The sequence below is a fragment of the Microtus pennsylvanicus genome, chromosome 2 (genome assembly GCF_037038515.1).
Source record: "Microtus pennsylvanicus isolate mMicPen1 chromosome 2, mMicPen1.hap1, whole genome shotgun sequence".
Classification (NCBI taxonomy): Eukaryota; Metazoa; Chordata; class Mammalia; order Rodentia; family Cricetidae; genus Microtus; species Microtus pennsylvanicus.
This window is the reverse complement of record NC_134580.1, coordinates 48,525,609-48,552,134: the sequence shown is the minus strand read 5'-3', so window position 1 is coordinate 48,552,134 and position 26,526 is coordinate 48,525,609. Positions and strand designations below refer to the sequence as shown.

Sequence of the window (26,526 nt, the reverse complement as noted above, 5' to 3'; positions counted from 1 at the left end):
CCAACCCTTACTATAGCACCAAGAGACTTTGGCAGTGAACTCCTGGGACTAGAATCAATAATATTTCTGGTCTCTACTGAGGCCATACTATCTGGTGAATCTAGCTACATGGTGGCATTACCAAAAGAATGAAGGATTCTTAGAAGCCAAGAAATAAAATAAAATAATTTAGAAAAATAGATGAATCTCAATGATAACTGGGAAAATGGAACAATTAACCATCAAAAAATTTCAAGCCAGGAAATGCTATTTGATGCCTCAACCTACTTCTTAAAAAATGACATTATCTTTTTTGCCTTGTGTAAAGACAATACATGTTTACGGTACTAGAAGGATACAAAAGTGTAGACAGAACATAAATTAGACATACTGCCATAATTAGATATAACCACAGTGAAACACTGCTCATTTCAAACTTGGGATGCTACTGTACAAAATGGTCATGAATACCTCAACTGAGATGTTCTCCAATATTCTCATATAATCTCTGAGAGCATGTTTAGTGGCTGGCAGTGTTGCCCATGTGATTCGATTTGAATTACTTTGCAGTTGTGTTATTTAGGATAAGTAATACAATGATTAGCAAACTTGCTGATTGCTTTGTTTCACTTCTCTGATTATTTTTCAGTTATGACAAATTAATATGATAAAATTTTTCTACAATTTGGGCAACTAGGGAGGAAATATAGAAGAAGAATTCAGAGACAAAGGCTATATGATCTCTCTGTCTCTTTGGGGATTTTCAAATTTCCAAACCATACCAATTTTAAAAAGTTCCACCCAGTATATGAATCATTAGATGACATATTATCTTTAACCAGCCACGATATTTTTCTATACACCCAGTTTTAGATTTATATACCTTTATAGTCAGGAAAGCAAGCCCCCTTCCCTTAGAAAAAAAGAGACAGTAATCTTATCAAAAATATTTTATTTACAAAAAAATCAATTATACTATACATCCTATAATGGAAATACATTGAATAATTGCTAAAATAAATACAAGGCAATTAATTCAATTTTTTATAAGAATGAGAAAATTTGACATTTGAACGTTATCAAAGCTTAACTTAGAACATAAATAGTTAAAAAGGCAAACTCAAGTTTTAGTCTCATTTATTGTCGTGGTGTGTTTGCTTTCCACTAGCTGTCCGTGCAGTGAGAATCTGAGTTTTTCAGAACTTGAACAAACCTCTTTGTACTGACAAGGTAGAATATGCAGCATCTTTGCAGTTGAGATGTAACACAGAAGCCTGCATACTCAGGAAGCAGATCATCGCCTCTGTATCTGCCTCACCGCAATGCTTTCACCCAGCTACTCTTGTGTTCTGAGTGTGTGCTCGATACAGGCATACACAGCACCAGCCACAAGGCAAGATAGATCATGTGAAAAGTCAAATTGAATAATGGAGGCCCCGTAATGACTCAGTTAGTCAAGTGTGGAGGAACTGGGTCGTCGTTTTCTGTATGGACCCGTTCTTAATAATACTAATTAACTCTTAGTGTCATTTCTACATGTGGATAATTTTAGGAAGGCCAAGTACGGAAGAGATGAGAAGACTACCTGTACAATTCAGAAAAATACCCTTCCTGAGAAGTAAAGAGGACACTTGGAACATAAATGTGCCAGTTCTGAATTGTGTTTTATATTAGTTTAAATTCACTCAAGTAAACATCATCACCATGCAGCGTGAATCGGCAAACTCGGACACTAACAGGGGAAATGCATTTAATGTGTCTATGTTAAGGTCTGTCACATACAGGCCACAGAATAAAACTTCTGATGAATTGCATTGTCTTTGTCCCAATCACAAAGATAAATTTTTACCAGCTTTCTATTTTCCTAGGCCTACACAAATGCTGTCCTCATCTCTACAGATGACGCGTTTTTGATGTTCATGTTTATCCAGTACAAGGTGCCCAGTGTTTTCTTTCAAAGACTAGCATTCCCTTTTGAAAATGAGTCATAATCAAAAATTGCACTTTTCCACCCTTTTGGCCTCAACTTTAGTGATTTGCTCTTGTACATGTGTGAGTACCTAAAAGCTGACATGTATCTTGGCCCTTTCTAGAAGAAATAAAAAGTTAGAATATTGAAAGTTTACATGTTTTCACAGAAATAAACTATTCAATTGTAAAAGGTAGAGAAAGAGAGAATCATTTTATTCTTTCATGAACATCGGTCAGCCAAGTTTCACATTTTGGGCAGGTTAATTTTTATAGTATGGATTTTTTAGAACCTATTTTATTATAAAAAAAGAAAAGAAAATTGTATTTTGGCAGAGAACTAAAATATAGACTATGATGTGAAATTTGTTTTAAAAATTGGCATACAAAATGTAAAAACACAGTACAATTATATCAAAATACAGCATAGCCAGTGGCTTTTAAACTTTCCTTTGGCATTTCATTTGGTAGAGTTAAAGACAAACATTTTTTTTCTTAAAAAAAGAAAATAAAAAGAAAGAAAATCATCTATCAAAACAGTCCATAAGTTAGGTTGTATAGGTTGAAAAAAATGTTCCCTTGAGTTTTCAGAATCCTTTTCTTCCATGATCACCCACATAAAGCATGGCTAGTGAGGTATATAGAACAAACACTGTCGGGTGGATGCACAGTAAGGGAAAAGTGCATAAACAAAGAAGTCATCCCGTGTTCCTAGGAGTTTCGGGTTAAATCTGAGTTTGTTCTTACTGATGTATCAATTTACTTTGGCAGAATCAAAAGTCAAGCCATCAGATGTCCTTGTTCAAGTCCCAGCAGCAGTGATATGTCTCCTATGAGATGCCACAATACTGTATGACCCCTTGAGGAGCTAAGGTGTGTGTGTGTGTCCCCATGTGCGACTGCAAGCATCATCGTGAGATCATACGTCAAGCACCATGTCATACTGTTGCCCCTTCTTCCTCCTGCCACACTTGTTGATGAGAACCACATACAGAGTCAAAAGCATGACCCAGTAGCATGCGTAAATCAAGGTTCCCACAATGAGAACAGTCTGTTTGGATTCGGAAAATGGCTTTTTCGATTCCTTGTAAATGGTGAAAATCACACCGCCGAGAAGAATTGTAAACCACACGGACACTGGAATAAGTCCTATAAAATTGACAACAATGGTTTTCCTTCCAGATGTGCCCCACCCAGCTTTGTTTATGGTTGCAATTGCGAACATCTTGGCAGGAAGTAGACTTGACATGTATAACACTGAATAGAGAGACATGAAGACCATGACAATGTTTCCTCTAAGGCAGCTGGCAAAAGATGACTTTATAAGACCCACTAGCTGGACAGTTAACAGGAAGAGGAGGATGTTCCAGATTTTACCCCTGTAGAAGAGCTGGATGACTGTGGCAATGAGAAAGAAAGGGAAGAATCCAGTGATAACAGCTTCGTAGGTCATCCACAAGTGATGTTTGTGAAACCACATGGCATTGTACAGCCACTCTCGGAAGTAGGACTTGCTCCAACGGGTCTGCTGGTTCAGCCATCTAAGATACTCGATAGGTGTTTCAGTAAGGCACTTGGACCGAGCTGTGTATTTTGTTGCATAGCCCAGACTCAGCACCCGGTTGGTAAGATGCCTATCATCACCAAAACTGCATTGGTTGCCCATGAATTCCTGATTGTACCAGTCTTCTACGAACTCATGCAGTAGGGAGTTTCTGTACATTCCCAGAGGACCGCTTATGCACTGGACACACCCAAAATAAGACTGGCAGGCCCTTTCTATATTAAAAGCCATCCAGTATCTCACACTGCTGAGGAAGGAGATCCAGGAATCATACTTGTTTAAAATCTGCAAGTTAAAAAATATAAATAAAAGTTAGCTTTAGCTTCATAATACCAAGAAACCCCAAAGTATACTGAGATCACTGTTTGGCATTAAATCTGTTCCTCTGTGACTCTATTTTGGCTTCCTTCCTCTTTCTGATATTCTTTTATCTTGTATTCTTGGGTTTTGTGTAATGAAATAAGCATTAGTTGGGTATACGTGTATGTATATTAATGGATTTAGTTATAATTTTAAGCATCAATAATCAATCCTTAAATGTTCCCAGATGTGTTTTTGTAAATTACCATCTAAGATTGGAAGAGTTAAGATCCTAGGTGTGTTGTTCTGGTGGTTCAGTTCATGTGAGTTCCTGGAGGAAACAGGGTCATGCTAGGATTCTTCTGACCTGGTCAATGTCCCAGTTTTCAATCCGTATGTGTTCACTTTCCTTTTCCATTTACTAATTCCAAGAGATAAAAAAAAATCCCCAAAATAATTAATTCTATCTAAATTTTGTATGCCTCTCTCCTTTTTTTAATCACGAGGCTATTTCTTTGTTTACCTTAATATGATGTTTCATTATACACTTTACTAACAAGCATGCATACATGGGTCACAGTACAAATCTCCATTTTGAGGTTTATTTTCTTTGTACTTCTCATCTGGTGTTAAGATTGAATACTATACTTACAAGGAATTCTGATTTTACTTTTACATATTTTCACATGCTTGCATTTCTATCCAAGAAACTTCAGTAATGTGTCATTAATAATTGTTTCTCCATTACTAGTGAATGATAGGACGCATTAATTTTGTCTCTGTTTATTCTTACTAGTGCAAATTTGAATTACTATTTCTCTTTTTAATCTTTGTTTTTCAGTTTATATTTTTTACAATTTCTATATGCATGAGTGCTTTTCTATCTGTGTGGATGTCCATTATGTGTATGCAGTGCCTACAAGAATCAGAAAATTACAACAGAGTTCTTGGAATTTGAGTTATGTTGGATGTGAGTCATCTTGTGAGTGCTAGATACTGTAGTTAGATTCTCTGCAAAAGCAGCGAACGCTCTTACCAATTCAATCATCTCTTCAGACCTTTCATTTTGTAATTTTAACTTACCACAGAGTGGCCAGATGTCTAAATGTAGAGCTGTACAATATATCATCCGTTCCTGAATATACTTCCATTTCACTACTTCTGTGGCTAAATAACTGCCTTATCATATGTTAGTATGGTATTGAATATTAACTTGTGGCTTGAGGTTGCCTGCTGTTCCTTATTCATCTGTGCATTTATGTTATATGTAACTTATCAGTCACCAAGAACACATGCGATATACCTAAGACTGAGCATAGATATCCCTAATTATTTCAAGTCAGATAAGAAAATCTTACATGTGTCCAGCACCAAGACCATGGAACATTGAGCCAATAAACATTGAATGAATCGATATGTGAGTGCTATTAAAGCTGTCGTATATAAAAACAATGAAGCCACATGTACCTGGACATCTCCCCCAACACCTCCAACCATAGGGTCTTCTTCTAGAACTTTCACCATCTCCACAGATGAGGCAGGATCAAGCATGGTGTCTGAATCACACACCTGCAAAGCAGAAAGCCAGAAATTATGTAAAGAGGAATATGATTGACTGGCCCTCAGTCACAGAGGAGCTTCTGTACTGTACTCTTAGCCTTGTTGTCACACACCTGCTGTCATGAAGGGTGACAAGTGTGGCAGAGGGTTCTGCTTATCACGCCCCATGTAGACAGGTCTTTATCGGTATCAGTGCAGTGTGAGGCAGGCTAGCTCAAATGGTCATTGAGAGTGACTAAGCAGCAGATTCATCCTGTTTACAGTCACTGCAGTGCAATGACCTTTTGATCAAAGATGGGTGAGGTGTTGGCAGGTAGGCTCATCAGATTATATTATCTAGTGGCTTTGTAGCCATTTTAGTTTATATGAGTATACTCTACAATGTTTGCCCAGGTACAAAAGTCACCTAAAATCCATTTTCAGAGTTTATTACCATTATCAAAAAAATATAACCACATTTATAATCAAAATGGGCAATTTTTCAAAGTCTCCAAATTTCCTTGAAAATAATCGAAGAAAATTAATAAGTTATAGAAGCATGGAATCTCAGGAGCTAAAGACATTTATTATATGTAGTATGAACCATTCATCTTATTTCTAAGGAATCCCAACATTTTAAAAACTTATTTCTTTCAGCTTTATTATTGGCTATTTTTATGAAAAAATTCCTTGCTAATGAAGATTGCTGGAAACAGTTATTTGAATGCAGTATTGGAATTTATGGATTTAAATAATGTAGGCAAATGTATCACTTCAGATTTAAGTAATTATGATGAATTTGGACTTAATTTATGTATTTAAATGTTTTGTTGTTATTATTTTACCAAGTGGAAGGACTTCTTTACAAATTAAAAGTCTGTCCGTTATTCTTGTTGTGGTTATTTATGCTGTTGTGTTGATTTTTGAAAATTACATTTAGGGTCAATATAGTCATTTATGTTGAGGAGGACAAAATAGGCAGAGGGATGTCTCAGCTTTTCCTTCTAGAACACAAGACTTCACTAACAGTTTTAAGCCCACGTGTTCCAAGCCTGAGGAAGCTACATAAAGTCAAGCAAAAAGTAAGTTTGTCTCTCTCATGGCTTGTTTATTACAAGTTTTCCTAAGCCTACAGGCTGGGCTGGAGGTCTGGGCCGAGGGGACAGAGGTAAAGGCACAAGTCCAGCCCACCTTTAGACTCCAGCCTCCAAAGTTAAAGACACATCTACCTCTATTGACTTAAGTCAGGAATGGTAAACCAAAGGCTAAAATAAGCTTAAAACAACAGGAAGGGAGAAATCCAAAAGTAATATTCAAATAACCCCGCCTGCTTCTGAGCATGAGCAAGCAAGAGTTCTCCACTTTGAAATGACTGAACTTGAACTGAATCTCTGAAGTTCATCATATTTAAATAGGCCCCTCCCATTTTGCAAACAGAACTCCAGACAGTCTCTGAGAGAGGCTGTTAGTATGGTGAGCTTAGCTATATCTGGCGGAAAAGTTCTCAGAAATCTCCCGGGAAGGGGTTTGTTATCGTAGGATTTAAGAGCTTTAAAGAATTTCAGTGTCTGGATTCTGTGTAGTGACTCAATGCCAACCAGAAACCTTGCCTTTGCCAGTTGGAAAAAGCTTGTGCGCTCAGGGGCACAAGAAGATTTACTTAATAAGATGTGACGAATACAGCTTTAGTCCTTAACCTTCATCTAACAAGACATTGTTCCTAGTTTTCTCCTCACCAGTTAAGAACATGTACGAAACATATTTTGGCTGCCTAGCTCAAGATTAGAACCTAGAACAGACATACAGCAGAAGTCTATGAGTCGCTGAAACTTGCATCAAGAAAAGCTATAAGATGTGATCTGCACCCAGGAGCCAGGGCACAGCTCAAAAGTCTTTGTCCATGCTAGGACATGACTGTGAACAGCTGTAGCACATAATTGTTAGTTACAAGATTTCTCAGCAGCAGATAACAGCAATGAAGAGGAATAACAACTTCTGAATAAAATAAGGGGAATTAACGTTCCAGTGTGCAACCCACTATTGGGAAGAATCAACCACTTCAGTTGAACCCCCAAAAGACCAATCCTCTTCTCTCTGTTTCTCACGCCCAGCCAAGAGTTAACAATGCCTCCTATATCTCTCCTTAATATTAAGGGATTGGTAAATCAGGGGCTTTAGGTAAAGACCAACCTGCCACCTGTTTGTATGTTGCCAAAGGATTAAGATGATTTTATGCCTTTGAATTCGAAAAGAAACAAAAGAAGGATATTTTGTCATGTACATAAATTAGATGAAATTGGCATCCGACCACGCTTGTTCGTGTGCCTGTTATCTTCCGCTGTGTTCACACTGCAATGAGGTCAAACAGTTGCAAAACATAATATTTGCTCTTCAGTGTTTTACAAGCAACGCTTGCCAACCTTGGGTTTAAAGTAAGTGGTTGCACGAAAAGGCTCTGCTTTCCCAAAAGCAACAGCAACACTGAGATGAGATGTTTTAAATCCCAATTTTACTTATGCAGGCTTTTCATAGGTTATGTTCTTCTCCATATGCTGCAGAGAGTGGTGACTCATAGAGCAGAGAATGTCAACTACTGTAGAGACTTTCTATAGTCAAGACTGTCTACTTTAAGAACAAATGTTTGCAGAACCAAGAAACCTAAATTCTTGAGTCTTGTATATTCCTAGTGCATGGCTTTGACCTTATCACAATCACAGTATATTATTAGTAAGACCATGAATACATAAACACTGAATGTACTATAAAGCACTGTATTCCATTATTATAATGTAGTAAGTAATCCTTAAAAGATTCACTTCTTAAGGGAACCCAAACCTAAAATATCTTTGCTCTATGCAGAGTGTTCAATATAGAAAAGCACAAAAAGAGACACAAGACTTGATTACATGTAGAAGATCTCTTACGTAAACAGACTGTAGTTTATGTGGAACCATCTACAACAGCTGGGAACCTCACGACAATCTAATTGGAGCCCCTCACAAGAATGCTTGCCCACCAAATGCCTTTCATATTCTAAGACCCAAGTCTAAAGGCAAAGTCTCTATGTTTCACTCGGACTTTTAAAAAAGTCTTTCCTTTCAGTTTTACTAATGGATCACCTCTGTAGCTCATATTCCATCTCAAAGAGTAGTGTAAATCCAGCACATCCAGCAGAAATCCGAAATTGCTGTAGTTAACTTTCATGAGGAATAAAAGTTGAAAAGAAATCAAGACCTCTTCTGGTGTTTGCTTTTCCAGTTCAACTCTTTCTTGATCTTGACCCTTCATCTTAACCTTGAACCTCCATTTTCATCTTGACTCTTCATCTTAACCTTGACTTTTCATTTAAACCTTGAGACAGTTCAATTATTTCTAGAGTGTGCAGAATTGGGTTTTGTTTCCTGTTACAAAACAAATGGAAATTTTGCTTCTCCATCCCAACCAATATCTGTAGATGAAAGAGGCCAAGGGTGAGGAAAAAAAAAGCGAAACAAATAGAAAAAGATAACAGCAAAAAATCCTCACAGATGGTTAAAAATGAGGAGACAGAAGATGGTGCCACTTTCCCTGAGCTCCTCTAATGATTCGTCATAGGAAATATACAAGGGAAAGCAAAGAACAGGTTGATATTCAATGTAGTGGTAGCACACTCACCTAGAAAGCAAAGGCCCTGGGTTTAGTCTCCAAAACCAAAGGAAAATAAAGGAAGAAAAATGAGATAGACAGAGAGGGGATAGGGGGTCAAATAAAAGCACCACACAAGATTTTAAAATGAAAGTAGAACCATTCCCAATCTATAATCTGCCAGTTACATAAACTTGGTCCAGGTTCTTAACTTGAACTCCTCAGCTGAATTTTCTGCATTTCTATCCCTCAAGACAAACATATAGATTGCTATTATCCTTATCATCCCTTGTCAGAATGGCTTCTTGATAAGATTATATATATATATATAATTTAGTAATGGGTATTCAAAGTAAGTAATGAAAAGATATACATGAAGAAGTATAACAAACAAAATGCAGAGCTATAAATTCATGTCTCTAGTTCCAAGAAAGAACTCTTGTTAAAGTTAGTTTAGCTAAATTATGACCCCCCAACCCCTGAAGCAAAGGGAACCCAGAGCTTCACAAACACCTGAAAAATTTAGATGACACAGTGATCTAAAGCCAGCAGGGGAAAAAATCTTTGATTGAGTTATAGTTTGGTGGAAAGAAGTGCAAAATGTAAAGAGTGGTTTGTATTCGACCATAATTAATACATGACTTGGTTGTGATACATATCGATCCCTTTAACTTTTCAATTGGCTTTGTTCTCCAAAGTTGAATCCTTGAATATAACCCTGTTTTAAGGGCCCCACCCTGAGATTTCCTCATTCCCTTCATGTGTTTTTGTTTGTTTCAAGAGAAGAGCTCACCATACAGCCCAGGCAGGCATCATATACATGATCCTCCTTCAATCTTCCCTCTGCTAAGATTATAGATGCATGACACCAGGCTCAGCTCTTGTTCCCTTCTTTATGGTTTTGAGTTTTGTTGATATGTTGTGTGTGTATGTACTTCTTAGTGCAGGGGTGTACAAGTGAGTAGAGGTGCCTGTGAACATGTGTGTGCTTGGATGTGAAGGCCTGAGGGCTCTGAGTATCTTTCTTAATAGATCTCCACATTTATTTTTGGAGACAGGGTTTCTCATCAACCCTAAAGCTCATGATTTAGGCTAGATTGACTGTCTATCCAATGAGCTTCAGGGATTTGTTGATCTCTGCCCCACCTGAAGCTACAGGCATCGCTGTGTGCAGGCTTTTTACTTGATAGGAGGTGAGAGGTAGTGGGGGATGGGGAACAAAGAATAAATTAAACGAAATTCTGAAAAACAAAAGTTGTACATCTTATGGGGGGTATTCTGTAATGCTTTAAGAGGTATGTTTATTATCATGCTTAAACCTAATTTATCATATCTTTTGTCTCAAGAAACAAAGTGAAATTGAGAACCAAGATAGTGGGAGGAGTGAAAATGGTACTAACTTCAGCCTTGATCTGAAAAGGACTTCTCAATCATGAGTTCTACCAGCTAAAACGGATTCAGCTGGGGCCAAGTTCACAGCAAACTAGCAACAGACCTGGATCCCTGTTCCTATTTCAACCTTCTCTCAACCTTCTCTCAACCTTCTCTCTCCACATACATTGTTCTCAATGCTGTCGTGGGAATATTTCAGTTTCTTGAACTTTCTACACAGAATTGAAAATAGGTAAATGTCACACAGCAGTTATCATTACTTATGATATCTGTGTTCTATAATTTTTCATAAAGACAGGATTAACAGTTGTTAAACTATTTCTAGCAGAAATCCAGGGTTAAGTGTCTCTGATCATATTTTCAACTCTTTATTTTTAACATTTTTACTAGTAGTTGTTTGAGAACTTTATATAGGTATATAACTTATAAATACATGACCTTGTGTGTGCTTGTACTTTTTTTTATAAATTTCTCTTAATTTAAGGAGTATTATTGAGTATTAACACTGAATTCATGGCCTGGAGAAAACTCATCTCCATGAGGCATATAATAGATTTCTTATATTTTAAATTACAAAAAAATCTATACTTGGGGTCAATTTAAAAACTAAATTATCAACAAAAAGAACAAAAATGTAGATATCATGGCATGAAATGGATATAAAGACAATTATTAAAACAAAAAAGCAAAGTATCATCTTCTTTGGCCCCAGTTAAGTCATGTACATTGACTTAAACATAATTTTGTTCTCATTGTGTTCATGTATATGACTCCCAAAACACTTAGAATATTGATTTGGAGAAAAGAGATAAATTTTAAAGAGCAGAAAAAATTGAAAATGTAGACTATAGAATCCATGAGGACATGTCACTTCTTTACTCTCCCTCCCCCACACATAAAGTTTATTTTCCTTTCATTGTGTATTCTCGCTTTATGCTCTTGTTCTGTTTTTATACCTGTTCTATCTCTGAGAGCAACCAACACCATCACAGGTAAACTGCTACTACACTACCTTTCCCTGGACCAGGACTTTATCAGTCTTCTGACACAGAGTAGATGTTTGAAAGGCTACAAGTTGAGAACAGTAGTCAGTCAAGAAAAAAAAAATTGGGGGAGTGTGCACAATTTCTGAGGTCTTACTCCTGCAGACCAGAAGAACTTTAGGGTTCCTGGAGATTAACTATAAAGGATAGCACTGATTCAGAAAGTCAAGTTAGATTAGATGTTACTGAAACAGAAAACACAAAAGAGGGTAAAGAAGGCTGTAAGAACATTTAGTATTATTGGTTTTCTCCTTCGTGGGAGGTGAGATCATCTGTTAGTAGTTACACAGGGAGGAGTTTGGAGGGTGAACTGGGAGCATGGTGAAGATATGAAATAATAGGTCATGAGAACAATAAGCCAGAAACTCCAAATCAAGTTCACAGAGTACTGAGGAGCATTAAAGACTGGCTGTGACTAGAAACCAAATGTCTTGGCCACACCTCTCCATGGTGAGTCAGTATTGTCTAGCAAGCACACAGATGGTCACAGCTTCTTCCTTAGACCTCCAGTCCCTGCATCTTACCCATGGGCCATTGTGTCCTACTCTCCTTAAGGCACTTGCCCACTAAGTTTAATCTCCAGCAATACCTGTCACGACCGTCTCCGCACCTTTCTCCTTCCTGCCTTAATGTGGCCTCTGCTTTACAGTTTCCAAACTTGGGCTCAGTCATAAGAGAAAATTAGATCATTCAGTATTGAGTTTGAACCTTAAGTAGCTGCCATTTTGTAGTCAAGCAAGGTTATCTTTCAGGAGGCTCCTTGGGGGATGGCATAGGGAGGAATGCTCAGGTTTGGGATACTAAATGATTGTTTTCTCTTGTTTGTGTGCTTGCAACTGCATGAAGAGTCTCAGAAGGCCTCGGAGCCTAGATACCAGCAACTGCTGAGGTCAGTCTTTTAGAAAGTTTAGTCTGGAGAAAGACTCCAGCAGAAAGGCTGTTCCATCCTTTCCTACTTCTTATGACTTTTTCCTGGACAAGCACAGCACAAAGTTGTCAAGGAAACAAACAAAGATCAAAACAAGAATGATGGGAGAAAGGGGGTTTGGGAGGAGCAGGTTAAGAAAAAGGAAGAATCAACGCGCACAATGATGTCTGCCTTGGAACTGACGAATGTAACTAGAATTAAAAGCAAAATATCAAAGCAGATGTTTTCTCATGTAAGGCACAAAGCTTTATTCTTTGTGCTCTAAGCTATCTGTCATACCTTTCTTGGGAAATATCTTATCATCTTCCTATCTAGACCAAAAGCTATAGCATGTAAGCATCAAATGTCCAGAAATAACTGAAACTCCCTTAATAGCAAAAGTTCTACCATTGAGAAATTAAGAGAGAAATGAGAGGAGACCAGTGCTGACTCCACAAAAAATTATATGAATATGCAAATGGGAACCAGTGAAATACCTCCTACTCTTCCCACACTATCTGAAATTAACCCACGACAACAGATGGTGCATACCGTATATTTTAGGATAAATTGGAGGGTACTATAATAAACAACACATTTATAATAAAATCTTTAGTTATGTTGGTAATAACCTTGTAACTTTTGCTAAGCCCTAGGGATGTATTGTTTGATGTAATTATTTCAAAATACTTTTAATATCGGCTTATTCTATCTGGTAAACTGAGGCTCAAGGAGATGGGATTTTGCAGTCAACAGCTAACAATCCCTGTGATTAGATCCTCAGGCAATGACCCTAAAATCATTCCTTAATCCCATCTCATTATTAGACCTGGGAACATGATATGTGTCAAGAAAGATCCCTGAACAATAGGATCTCACTGCTAAAAACAGGACAAAAGGGTTTCACTTCTATGAGGATGAAGGGTTCCAGTGGCTTCCCTACACCAGACATACTCCTCAATGCTTGGTTTCATCGTGGTCAAAATCTAACTAAAGAAGATGAAAGCAAATTAAAATGAGAAACTTGCCACATCCTCAATATGAACCGAGGGAGGAGAAACCTTCCATGGAGCTAGAAGGGAATTAAGGAGAGACACAGCCTGCCTAATTTTCCAGCAAGCACACATCATCCCAAACTCTTTCAAAGGTCAAGTTGCAGTGAGGTAATGCTGTTTGGGAGTGAAATAAACATTACATTGGTTTTGCTCCCTCTACGACGGTTTGGTTTGCCCCTCCTTTTCCTTTCTCCCTCTCAATTTTACAGTTCTTGCTCTTTTTAAAATCAAAGCCATTTTTACCACTCCCCTTTTATTGCGTCTACACCAATCATTTTCTAGCCTGCAGCTTTTCTCAAGACCTTTCCACTCTGGCACAGGCAATTTTCTTACAGAGAAGCTGCTGGTGTGTGTGTGTGTGTGTGTGTGTGTGTGTGTGTGTGTGTGTGTGTGTGTGTTTAAACAGCATGGACTAGGTTTTATTTGGCAGAATCCAGAGGGACAGAGAAGAAATAAGGAAAAGGAAGAGCATGAAAGGAGGGCTCTCCTGTCCAAATAATCCCAATTTCTAACCAATTGCATGGACAAGGAAGCACTTTCATAGATGCTCTTAACAGTTTTACAAGGTTTTTTTTTTCTGTCGTTCAAAATGCACTTTCAACAGTCATGCTATTTTCCAAAGGACAGAAAGGAGCACTGTGTTCAGAAGGGACAAGGATGGGCTATAGCATACGACTGGGGAGACACAACAGCTGCTTTATTTCAACGTATGTTTGCCCTGGCAGGAATTCTCAGACCTACCTGTACATAATCCACACTTCGTCCCAGGGCTCTGAAGGCTGTGTACATGACTTCTCTCTTTCCGCCCCATTTTTGCATGATGCAAATGCTTTTGTTAGACAAGACCAATTGGGTTACATGCTGTGAGCTTTCTTTATGGGACTCTTCTGTCTCTCCAGGTCCCTTTTCGTGGTAGTTGTTCTTCCAGATATAAGTGGCTGATTTGTCCCTGCCCATGATTTCACTGAAGATGTCCATCATGTAAAGATCATCATCCGAGTTCCCGTCAATGACCATCACAACCTTAATTCCAGGGTAGGTCAGCCTTTTCACAGATTGCAAGCATTTCCGTAAGTAGTCAGGGTCTTCTTGATATGCCGCGATGCAAAGAGCGACGGTTTTGTTCAATTTAATGGGGGTCTCAAGGGACTTTTTCATTTTCCGGTGTTCCAGGAAGGCAAAGAGGCTTTGGATGATGAGGTGTGATGCTAAAAAGGCACCATAGAGTCCAAAGGAGAAGTAGTAATTATCCGTTTGGATAAACTGGTAGCCAACAATATAAGCAGCTGTGATTCCGAGGAGGAGAGAGACTCCAAAAAGTGTAGTTCCAATTATTCTCAGGACACATAGGAACCTCTCACAATGCATCTGGAATGTAATCAAAGACACTTGTTTGTGGTTAACCATTCTTGCCTCATGCTTATCACATACAAGTATTATGGGTGGTAGGGAACACTGTACAAGAAGCATTTAGGGATTACCCCCACCTTTATTTTTATTCATTTTAGATTTTTGTTTGATAATTTCATACTTGTATTCAATGGACTTGATAAATATTGCTACCTATTTCCTTCTTTCCAACTCTTCCTGCCACCACCATGTTCCCCTCCCAACTTCATGAACTTCAAAACATTTTTTAACCTGCTTAGTCCACTTAGTACTGCCAATGTGTACATAGATATGGCACCATCCACTGGAGCATGACAACCTATCAGGGTCTGCATTCCTGATGAAAACTGAGTATTTTTCCAGTAGCCATCAACTGCCAATGGTTCCTCAACTAGGAAAGGGATTCGGCGTGCCCCTCCCCCACACAACAGTCAGGAATTATAACATTGAGTTTCTCACTTAACTTGCTATGTTGCCACAAGGTCTTATCTTCAAGTCAAGATGCCCAGATAGCACAAGACTGTTTCAAGAATCAAATGAGTGGGTAGGGCCATAAATGCCACAATGCATTAAACTCTTACCTGGATGCATTGCTCTAGGTGTCTTAGGTCCTCCTCTGGCTAAGGCAGCTACCTCCCTTTGTATAGAGCAACAACTAGACATCAAACTAAAATTTCCTAAAGCAATCTTCTTGCCTGTCCAATACTTTCTTTGGCTCCTAATTACTGATGAATGGGAAATCCAAAGAAGATTCTGCTGACCTTCCCAAGTGTGACTTCATTTCATCTATCATGTGCTTCCCTAGGCTCACATCTCCACCAAGCTGGATGAGGTTAGAGATTAGGAAGACTGTGTACTAGGACTAGTTCATCCATTAGTGCTGTGACCTAGCAAGCATTGTCTTCTTTTCCTGGATCCCAGTGCTTTTGCTTGTGCATATATTTGCTATTTAAGACCTGTTTGATGACAATGCTCACATTTTACAAACCCCCCTTTGACATTAAAATCCATTACCCCTAGATGTCCTGTGTAAAGATCTTTCCAAAATACTGTACTCATATGTCTGTCTGCTCCTTCCTCCCACCAGTATCAGGTGGTCCTGACAGTCCTGAAGGTCAGACAAGCAACAGCAGCATCATAGAACAAAATCCATAGTATCACTGGTTACATTCTGCTGGATTCAAAGAGCTGAAAATCCATCTTATCAAACAATCTAGGAGGTCAAACCTTAAACTTGTTTCAGTTCTCATTTCACCCCTAATTTCTGCATGTGTCCTAAATAAGGTTGTTGAGTGGGGGCTATGTGTGTGATTTTGTGTGTGCAAGCACATATGCACCTGTGTGTGCATGCATGTAGAAACCAGATGATAACCAGAAACCAGGGTTGGTCATGCCTCCAGTGCTGTTCACCTTCCATCCCGCTTTTTTCTTTCTGAGACAAGGTCTATCACCAGCCTGGAATTTGCCAAGCCACCTGGACAGTGAATGTCCAGAGCCTGCGCACCTCTGCCTAAATAAGGTTTAAACAATTTAGTACTGGAGAGCCATTTTTCCCCTGTGTTTCCTAAACAATTTCTGATACTAATCATTGAAATTTTGGTCCATAAGCCTTTATACATCTTACTTTACAGCATTATTCCCTTCTAAGTATGAACCATCGTAAGATGCATAATTGTTATAAATGCAGTGTTCTTTTGTTGGTTTTCACACCCACTTTGAGAATGGGTCATATTTGTATATCATTAATACATGATAATTTTATAGTCCAGCTAACTTTAGAAACTGGATGAATTTATTTTAAATGAAAAATTAGGTAAATCCATTATCTCTGTAAAGCTTTTTCTCTCAGATGTTATTTATAGTCTCCTAATCCTTACCAAACCGTAAAGATGAGTATCCCCTAGGAAGCAGTATCATCTTGGTTTTAGCAACTGTGCAGCTATCTTCACATTCTTTTGCATTTAATAATTCTTGCCTGGGTGTGTACTAGACTTCTCAGAAGTTTTGATGGGTCTATCCACCAAAGTTGTTTCTTTTCCTTGTCCACAGACAAGGTGGTAAATCGACAACACTGTGACCTGTGGAAGTTTAAGGTATGCCTCTTCTAGTAGAAGGGAAAAAGATATTTTTAAAAAGAAGATAGCCTCCCTCCAATCTTTCTTTATTTCCTATGGTTTTAATATGTATCACCAAGGTTCTAGGGTGTATCACCCCAAGATAAAAGGAGAGGTTGGTCATTGCATTAAATGCAGTCCTTCAACTATCAAGGTCGATGCATGGACCAACGTCAGCAATAACTAACTCACAGGGTTTTGTTTTATTTATTTTAAATTGACCGTTATACATTTTTGGATCTCATTAACCCTAATTATTATAACCAAGGTCACGTGACAGAGGCCAGAGACCAAGGTGCTGCCTATCCTTCTACCTTGTAGACACCATTTCCTTCTGTTAAACGGAAATGATCACGCTCATCAGACTCTTTGAAACACTGTGCTGAGGGACAAAGTGGCACAGAGTGGCAAGCCTTTCTACACTCCAGAACCACAGCCTCCTTCGAAGGGCCTGTTGGCTAGGAAGCTGAAAAACATTCAGAGCAAAATAAAGATGTGAGTTCCACTTCCAGCAGCCATACAAGACACCGCGATGCTTGATATGGGGATCAGATAGCAGCAGCCTTAAAGTAAATGGGAAGCTGAGTCCACTGGAAGAGAGTGAGCCTCAGAGTTTTCAGTGACTGGTGAGCAGGGACCTCATCCCTTGTTCATGAACACAGTTAATAGGATGCTGAATGCTCCCAGAGGCCACACTAACTGATGCCTAAAGGTGCTGCAAGCAGCAGACTTGGAGCTTGTCATTTCCAAGACATGAGTCATTCTCACAAGAGTGAAACATTTTCAAAGGGACCGAAGCATTTGCCAGGAAGAAGCTTAAGTGTGTGCTCAGCTTGCATTTAGAATCCCCATCCCCAGTGAAAGAACAGTCTGCCTTTCTCCCATTATTCACATTTTCCTTGCTTTTTATCAGCACACATGGATGTAGAGAGTGGTCACAGAGCATCTGCTGGCCACAGCTGAGGGGGGAACACCCTCTTACATCATAGGCGTCTACAGAATGTCCTTTTGAAGCCTGGGAAAGTTGCTAACACACTGCAATAATGCGGTTAGAATTGAACCTTTATAATCCTGTACTCAGTTCTGTCGGGAGAGACACACAGATCATCTCCGAGTGGGCCAGAGGGCAAAGGGCACATTGTAAAGCCTGTTTTACCACGTGGATGCATTGAATCAGAGAGACACACAGGGTGTGTGTGTGTGTGCGGTTTTTCAATTGCTCTGAGCAACTTCATAGATGTGGGCACCATATGTATAAAGTTTCTAAGACAATCATTAATTCAAACACTCTGTTACACAAACCAACTTTCCAACTAAAAAAAGAACATGTCTATGTGCCTTTTCTCTTGAATTAGAGAAGCTGGGTTATTTCAGGCCTAGATCCTAAGAGAGATAATTTAGAAATTTGCATTCTGTGAATATGTAAAATATAAAACTTGAATTTGGAGAATGGTAGGATCAGATTTTAGCCCATTGGCTTTTGGCTTGCTACTGTACTTGGACTTGATAGCAACTATTTAATAGTGTTTATTCTCCCTAGAAATGTAGGTCAGAACAAACTGTAAGAGAATGGATTATTCTAATGCAGTATAGACTCACATCTCTATCCATCCATGCATCATGCATCTATCTATCTATCTATCTATCTATCTATCTATCTATCTATCTATCTATCTATCATCTGCCCATCCAGATATTTATCTATCTGCTGTTTCACTAATGTATGTAATGACATAAAACCTTGCCCAATTTACAGATAATATTCACTCTAATGAGTAAATGTAATCAAAATTGTCATTATCATTACCCTCTATGTATTGGCAACTAATAGTTATTTGTCATTTATTGGGCTTTAAGTAGAAAAGAAAAGCTTTTGTTTTACTTTAAGGCATGATCTTATTTCATCTTAATGTCTTGAGGTGCAAACATATTACTAATCACACACAAGAATGCATGTATATGACAAAGAAACCAAGACATTGAGTATTGAAATTACCTGCCCAAAGTTACAAACCAGGCATGGTACCCACACAGTGCCTTAAATGCAGAAAGCATTTGGTGAGAAAAATTTGAATCCTTATGAGAAGACTTTTGTTTCTAGCTAAAAAAAAAATAAATCTGTATGGCATAAGGGAAGATTAGAGGAGAACTTTAAGATGTGTCCCCGTCATTGTGGTGTGTAGAGAATGAACAATCATATGGGTTCAGATATATAGCCAGGCAATATTCAAAAACTGCTGGGCTTGTATACTTTTCCATATGCATTCAACCTAAAGGGATAAAGAACAGTATTGCTTCCAAATAAGATACTGGCCCATCTAAGCAAGTGCAATTTTAATGCCAGCAGCAGAAATCCTGTCTCGCCATGAGAAAGAGGCCACTATTTCCAATGCTGCTACCTGTAGCAGAGACAGAAGGCTTTACTTGTTGTCCATCTCCCCCATGTGGAACCCTGGGTCAAAAAGCATCAGAGCCTATCCTCACCCTTGACCTTTAATGTTATAAAGATCAGGCGAAGAGAGGACATCAGCTGTTCTCCTTGTCTTAGTACCATGTTGAGAACTGAGTTCCCATAGACTTCACACAGCGTCCTTCCACATTTGCTCTGGGGAGCATCTGGGAAAAAACAGCAGATGGTACCTCCCAGTATGTACAGTTTAATGGCTGCGAGGAGTCCAGACCTGCTCTAGAAGATTTGGGGGCAATAAAGATAATAAAGACAGAGATAGACGTGGTCTCCAAGAGCATCCAGAGCAATTATGACTCACAATCTGAACAACTTTATAAGTACAGGGCTGTGAGGGATAGGAGGATTATCTTTTATGCACCAAAAGGCTATCCCCTGTAGTCCTATTGTGCTCATTAGTCCTCACACAGCTTTATATTTTGGCTCTAATGACTTGTAATTGTGGTTGTGATTGTGTGTGTGTGTATGCATATGTATTGTTTCTTCATCTGGAGAGATTATGAAGCATTGGCTAGATTAGCAAAAGTTTTAAATCAGGTATACTTATGTTCAAATCCCAGCTTTGTCATTCACCCATAGAATTTGGCCAAAAGCAACAGATTGAGTTGAGATATAATCCCAGCTCCTCCATTTAATCGTTAAGTAACCTTGAATAAGGTACATAAGATAAGCTGACTTCAATTTCTTAAGCTATACAGTGGACTTATCATATGGAGTGCAAAGGAGATAATGAGATTGACAGAGAAGCTCATTGAAATTTTTAAAAAGAAATAGCCTTCAATTAAATCTTTATAGTGCTATTTTCTTACCAGTAATGACCTAATTATCTTCATTTGTCTTCCTTGTAACCCACTGTTACTTGTTAGTTAACAATTAATAAAATGTGGCATGATAAACAGAACAGAAGAATTGGGGGTTAGAACAAGTTGATTCAATGCAAGCTTGGTTTTATAGCAACTGTCTGTCTTTACAACAAACTTTTGAAAGCTCTGTGAAGACGCTATGTGATCACTCAATTTATCTAATGGAACTTCAAATTTTGAGAAATAGCATTAAGACTCATTCATTTTAGTATTGCTGCCATCAGTATTATAGATAGACATGGATTACACTAAATCCTCCATTTCCATGGTCTTTACCACATTCACTCCATGAAAATAGGCAGAAAATTCTTATTGGTATCCACTCCTTGAACTTCATTCTTGGTCTATGAAAGACTTGTGAATAACACCATTTTGAGGGATGGAGCACATATAAAATGCTTTGCTTGTAATACAGTGCATATTTTAAAAAATGGTTATTTTAGTCACTATTGTTGTACAAGTCAGTTTTAATGCAAATAAAGAATAATAATTAAAAAGTCCATTTCTTCCTCTCCTCCTCATTATGTTTTTAAATCCATTAAAGACTCTACCTTGTGACCAATATATCATCATATTATGACATGGAGATGACAGGAGATATTTAAAGAATATTTCTTTACTGAAAATATTGCTCCAGACTCTACCAATATATAGAACCTGTACAGCAACATAACCTTTTTTTACCAATAAATTCATTTAAATATTTTATATGTGCTTCATTTTTCCTATAGGACTTATATGCTAAGTGCAGTCTTAAAGAACTGGGAGTATTGATGCTGACAAGTAACGTCAGCTAGTAGTAATATTATCTCCCTTCTAAGGGTTTTGAGAAGGTTGAAGATTAGATAGTCATAGTTACCGTCCTCTTACAATCCAGCCAAGCCATTTCCGATACAAGACTTAGATTCCATAGGATAGAATGTTTATTAAAACATTTAGCACATGTTCCTTGCTTAATATTGTTTATGATGATTGTAATTCTAATCTTATACTTAATATCTGTTCCTAATGTATATTGTTTTGTATTGGGTTTAGAACTGTCTTACTTAAACAAAAGAGGGAGGTGCTATGGGAGCTCCTTCTGCTCCTTCAGCCAATAGCCTTTAAGATACCAGCCTACTGGGGCATGGTCTTGTTTGCTTTAAAAAGCAGCAATAGCCATGTGCTTGCTCTCTTGCTTCCAGAGCTGCTTCTGGTTACTAGACTCCTTTCCTGATCACACAGAGGACTGTTATCTGGGACAATGATCTGTAAGTTTTTTCGCTTTAAATAAATAACCATTCTATTAATCATAATTCCAAACTGGTGTGGGATTGTGACTTACGCCTTCCCGAAACTTGCTTCTTCATAATAAAAGATATCTGCATGATAGCTTTCTGCCAGCTAGCCATGGACAAAATATGGATAGTGAATGAAAGGTTAAAATTTATTGGTTCCCAAATGTTAAAGTATTTCTGATTTACCTAAAGATATATAAAGTCAACTGTTGTATTGCTGGGACAATATTTGGAGTTTATTGATATAATTTGCAACTAGAGTATCAAAAGCTTCTAACATACAATGAAGTCTGGGCTAGCAGTCACAGAGTGACAGAGTTCAAGTCCTCCTTCACCTTGATGTCCATTATGTGATTTCCTTCTCTTACCTGTTGGCACTAGAAATCTGAGCTAGAAATACCCACTTGAAGCCCTCCAAACTCTTCATAGTGGAGCACATCAATGCCTTTCTCTTACCCCTCTGACCTGCATTCTCTTTGAAGTTGCCTTTCTGTGTCCAGTCTCACCTTCGTTTTCCTACCAAAGACTGTGGAGCCCACTAGGCAGGATCAGAATTCAAAGCCATTTAATTGTCTCCTCACTCTAATAGGACTTCAGACTTCAGCTTTCTCTCCATTGCACCATCGATTTTAATCATGTACTAGAAGGACGCCATTCTTATCAAACTACAAGTGGCTCCTGAATAGCGCCATCTTGCACTGCATTTGCAATGGAGGGAGAAATCCCAAGGAGTTGACATGCAATCTTCCTGACTACCAATACTTGGGCTTAGAAACTTACTCTTTAGGTCATCAAAATATTATGTGATAAAGTGCAGCACAAATATCAGTCTCTGTGAAATAGTGCAAAGCCATATGGAGCAAGTCGGTACTCATTCTAGAACTTTCTGTAACAGGGAAAATGAAGAAAGTCGAGCTGTGGCAACTATTGGCAATGGATCTTCTATGGAGGGAACATATTCTATTCAGCTAACACAACCACTTCCAAGAATGCAGTCTCTATCCTTGAAGCTTCTAGAAGAACACAACCTGGGTATGCAACAATGAAAATAACTCAGAAAGACATGGAGCCTATGGGTTAGTCCCCCACTACATTAATCTCTGGACTGCACATCGTACGGGATGCAGGTAATTAATAACACTTAACTCCCTGTTACTCGTTCTCAGATTTAAAATGATATTGTGTAATAACAACTTCCTGAAAGGGGATCTCCACTTAGATCCCAAACAAAGGCTTTCCGCATAGTGCCCAAGTTAGGAAATATTTAGAGAAAGATACGTGCTTTTGTAAAAATTCAAAGAAGCGAATGCTTTATAAAATCTTGCAGCAAGGTGTGGTGGTGCTCAGGACTTGGGAGACTGAGATAAGTCTGGGTTCCCTAGTGAGACCACATCAAAGGAAAAAAAGGAAGGGAAAGAAGAAACCACAGATAGAAGGAAGGAGGGGGGAGGGAAAGGAGGGAAAGAGAGAGGGAGGGAGAAACTGAGGGAGAGAAAGTAATCAGGACATCAAAAAATCTTAGCTGGTAAAGATAATGGCTGTGAAGTTACACTCTACAGAGCCAACAGAAAGGGGTACCCCAAGCTATCTTACTTTCTAGTAACTATCTCTTAGGCATTCATTGCACAAGTCCTGTTTCCCTGGACAACAGTTGACTGTATACAGTATTTAATTCCTAGAGAGTGATATTCGCATTTGATGCTGATCACCAATGTTTTATATATTTAGAGTTGTATACACTGATGAGTTTATTCAGTAAAGTTTGGATTTGGTTTTAGATATAATAGAAACAACCTCGTTAAACTGCATCTAATCAATACATTTACAATGCAGGTGTCAAGTCATCTAACTCTAGTAAAGGGTAAGGGAGCAAGAATAGGGACAAGGCTTGAATCCAGAACCCCCACATAGGAGTTGGGTTTGTTCGAAATAATATATGTGTGTGTGTGTGTGTGTGTGTGTGTGTGTGTGTGTGTGTGTGGTGTGTGCGTGTATGCTACAGCTGGACATTATGTCTCTAAATTTTCACAGAAAATGTAAAAGAACCACTACTCTACTAGGAAAACTCTTGGAAGAAGATAACTTGTATTAAGAAACATGATCTTATTTGAATAGCTAATCTTATCTAGACAAATGTAAACATTAAATTTATGAATGAGTCATTTGCGTAGGTTGGAAGGCAAAGACAACAATTTAAAAACTTGAGTTGTCTTCAACCTAATCATTTTGTCAAAATGTAAATGTTATCCGTAAATAGGTTGCTGGGCATGGATACTTGCTTTAGCTCGTTCCACAGACATGCAGCTTTCAATTTAAAAACCTCATATTCTAAGATCAAATATGTATCCACTATTCAAATATTTATTTTTTAAAATAACTTGTTAAAAACGAATCACAACCGGATTTAACACCTCCAAAGGCACTCTGCCATATGCCTCTCTTTAATAGGAAATCCCAGGTTAAGCCTTGAAATCTACAATGGGCCTCCCAAGTGTGTACCACACCATTTCAAGGAAGCTAATCTAATGGCTTCCTTCGCTTTACACTAAGCAGACCTTGAGTGTCTCTATATATACACTCTGGCCTCCAGAGCAGGGTTGAGGTGGGGTGGGGGTGGGGGAATCCTTCCTGGCCAATCAGAGCCTCCAAATCTATTGCATCACATACACCCCTCCCAGGGTGTGACATCAAATGCAATCCCAGCCCAGCCATGTGGGTTGAAGGAGTGTAGCGTTTCTGTGCAGCTGCCTCAGAGACTCATTTGGCAGCAAAGGGTCCCAGGAGGTAATGAAGAGAGCTGGGCGGGGAGGGGCAGGCTGGGCTTCTACGTGTTCCAAGCCTGGACGCGGTTGCTGCAGCTGGTTTCCCTGGTGGCTAGGGGTACCTGAGTCAGAATAGTGTGCCCTGGCGTTTGGGGGATGTCCAGAGCAAAGCTGATGGAAACTGGCACCTAGGACTGTGTAATATGACCTGGGTCTTCAAAGCCCTGATCCTCAGACACCACCTCCGCTCCCAGCCCTTCTTCCCAGCCTTAATAATCTTTCAGAGCTGTTTCCCCTGGGCTGTCTTTCTTAGGTCGGAGGAAACCGCCTCTGTCGCCGCGAAGTTCTCACCCTTGCACAGACCCTCCTTTCAGATCCGCCCTTGGGTTCACCGGGGCCAATTTCTAAGCCCTGGCTCACTCTGGGGGGGGGGGGGGGAACCACCGTGACGAATTCCGCTCAAGGTGTTGATTATCCGTCTCAACCCAGCCTCTGGCTCCTCTCCCATCTCCACTCCTGCTCCCGGGGCCCCTCAACCCCACCCTGGGTAAGGGTCTAGGAACAGAGCCCCCAAGTCCCCCACACAGCGGTGTCTCCAGCTGCAGCAGAGGAAAGAAGCGCCAGCGTGCCCCGTGCCACGTCGTATTTGGCTCGGGAAAGGGTGCAGCTGCCTGAGCGCAAGGCTGTCCCTGCGCACGCCCTGCCTCTGGGCTTCGGGCAGACCGCTGGGCGCAAGGAGGGATGCGCGCGCCCTCCTCTCGCCCCCAATGGCGAATGCCACCGCCTGCCTTAGGACCCCTTCGCCTCAGAAAGACTTCCGCAGCGTTAATGAGCCCGGATCACCCCGCCTGACACTTTAATGGAGTTTGGAAACTGAAAGAGTGGAGGCCCTGGAAAAGGGGGGAGTGGCTGAACCAGGATGGTAGCGAGGAGGTGGCGCAGGACTTTTCTTCCTTAGGGTCTCTGCCCAACAGGGCTAAAAGCCCGGATCGCTTAACCCTTTCAGTGCAAGCCAAAATTGAGCTCTTTTCCTTAAAACACACAGAACTGTGTTAGGGTGTTCCTGCCCACATAGTAGCAGGGGTGGGTGGGTGGGTAGGAAAAAGGGAAGGTGGGAAGGTAAGGACATTTACGGAATGCATTTTCCTTAAACAGTGGAAACCCTTGTTTTCTAGCTCAGGAGCCCCTTTGACGCTCCGGAAGATGCCCAGTGGAAAAGTACATCTCAGGACAATCAGCTTTGCTCCGCTACACAGTTACCTGAGCGCCCTGAGAGGCAGCAGATTTCTGGCTAAAGCGCAGAAATGATAAAAGCCAGGGTACAATGAGGGACCAGACAGTGATTGGCAATATGCAGTCGGTTGGAAATAAAGAAAACTTCAGGCCTCACATGTTTCTATAGAAACGAGGTAATTTTTTTTTTCGGGCTCTGTGGATTAATTCTGCCCTGCCCCGGATCTATCTAGGGCATTCACAGTTCACTCAAACGCGCCTGTGTAACGTACCTTGTCCGGCTCCTGCTCATAAACTCGTCCTCAGCCCGTCTGTGTGGTCCCGGAGGGTCGTAGAAGGCAGTTTCCAAAATTGAGGTAATACGAAATCAGATGAATTTGAGACGACCGGCCAAAAAAAATAAGAAATTTAAAAACATCATTTAAAAAAATGGGGGAGCCTTAAATGTTTGGTTCTCCCCTCTTTGAGAAGAAATTGAACTAATATTCTCTCTTATTATTTCCGTTGTCCTGAAATCTTCTAACTCGTTCTGTTAAACGTGCTTTCAAAAATAAATTAACTTTTCCCCCTGTTTTGCTACTTGCTCCAGTCCCCCTCCCTCCGATAAGGCAAAGTCTCTTTTTCCCATCAACCTAAAAGCCCGGTGAAGACTCAGCGGAACCTAGGAAGCTTAGCATGGAGAGAGCCAGTCTTTGGCTGGTTCAAGTCCCCCTTTCAATGGGCTGCTCGAAGCCAGGACTGGGTAATTCTTTCCAGACGCCTTGACTTCTGCTTCCTCGCTGTTGTTGCCTTTCTGCCTCCTCCAACTAAAGGGGGTCCTAACAAGTGAGCCGGTGGGTGTTTTAATAGGACGGAGAGAGTGGGGGAGAGGAGAGTGGAGGAGGGAGGTGTGGACTGGGGAACTCAAGAGGGGAGGGGACTGGGCGGGATGGGAGGCGGGGTGGAGGGGGGGGGGGACGAGAGAGAAATTGGCCATTCAAACCCCTCTTAGAGCTAGAGGCCGCTTCTAAACTCCAATGAATTCAATTAACTTGATTGTTAACGTGTGCA

At 39.7% G+C, this 26,526-nt stretch overlaps 1 protein-coding gene across 1 annotated transcript; it reads right to left on the bottom strand.

The window, feature by feature from the left end:
* Positions 1–916: 916 nt before the first annotated feature.
* Has2 (hyaluronan synthase 2) lies at positions 917–26,299 on the bottom strand. Its single transcript, XM_075960995.1, has 4 exons — positions 25,749–26,299; positions 14,113–14,739; positions 5,279–5,380; positions 917–3,796 (listed from the first exon to the last, which is right to left on the bottom strand). The coding sequence occupies exons 2-4, from the start codon at positions 14,737–14,739 to the stop codon at positions 2,867–2,869; spliced, it is 1,659 nt and encodes a 552-aa protein (XP_075817110.1). The 5' UTR covers positions 25,749–26,299; the 3' UTR covers positions 917–2,866.
* Positions 26,300–26,526: the final 227 nt, after the last annotated feature.

What these genes read in the sequence shown, in the direction of transcription:
- Has2 (XM_075960995.1), bottom strand. Translation starts at nt 14,739, where the DNA reads ATGCATTGTGAGAGGTTCCTATGTGTCCTGAGAATAATTGGAACTACA. An exon ending in GAAGTGTGGATTATGTACAG is followed by an intron (nt 5,381 to 14,112) that starts GTAGGTCTGAGA and finishes TCTGCTTTGCAG; the next exon opens with GTGTGTGATTCAGACACCAT. An exon ending in GTGTTGGGGGAGATGTCCAG is followed by an intron (nt 3,797 to 5,278) that starts GTACATGTGGCT and finishes TTTAACTTGCAG; the next exon opens with ATTTTAAACAAGTATGATTC.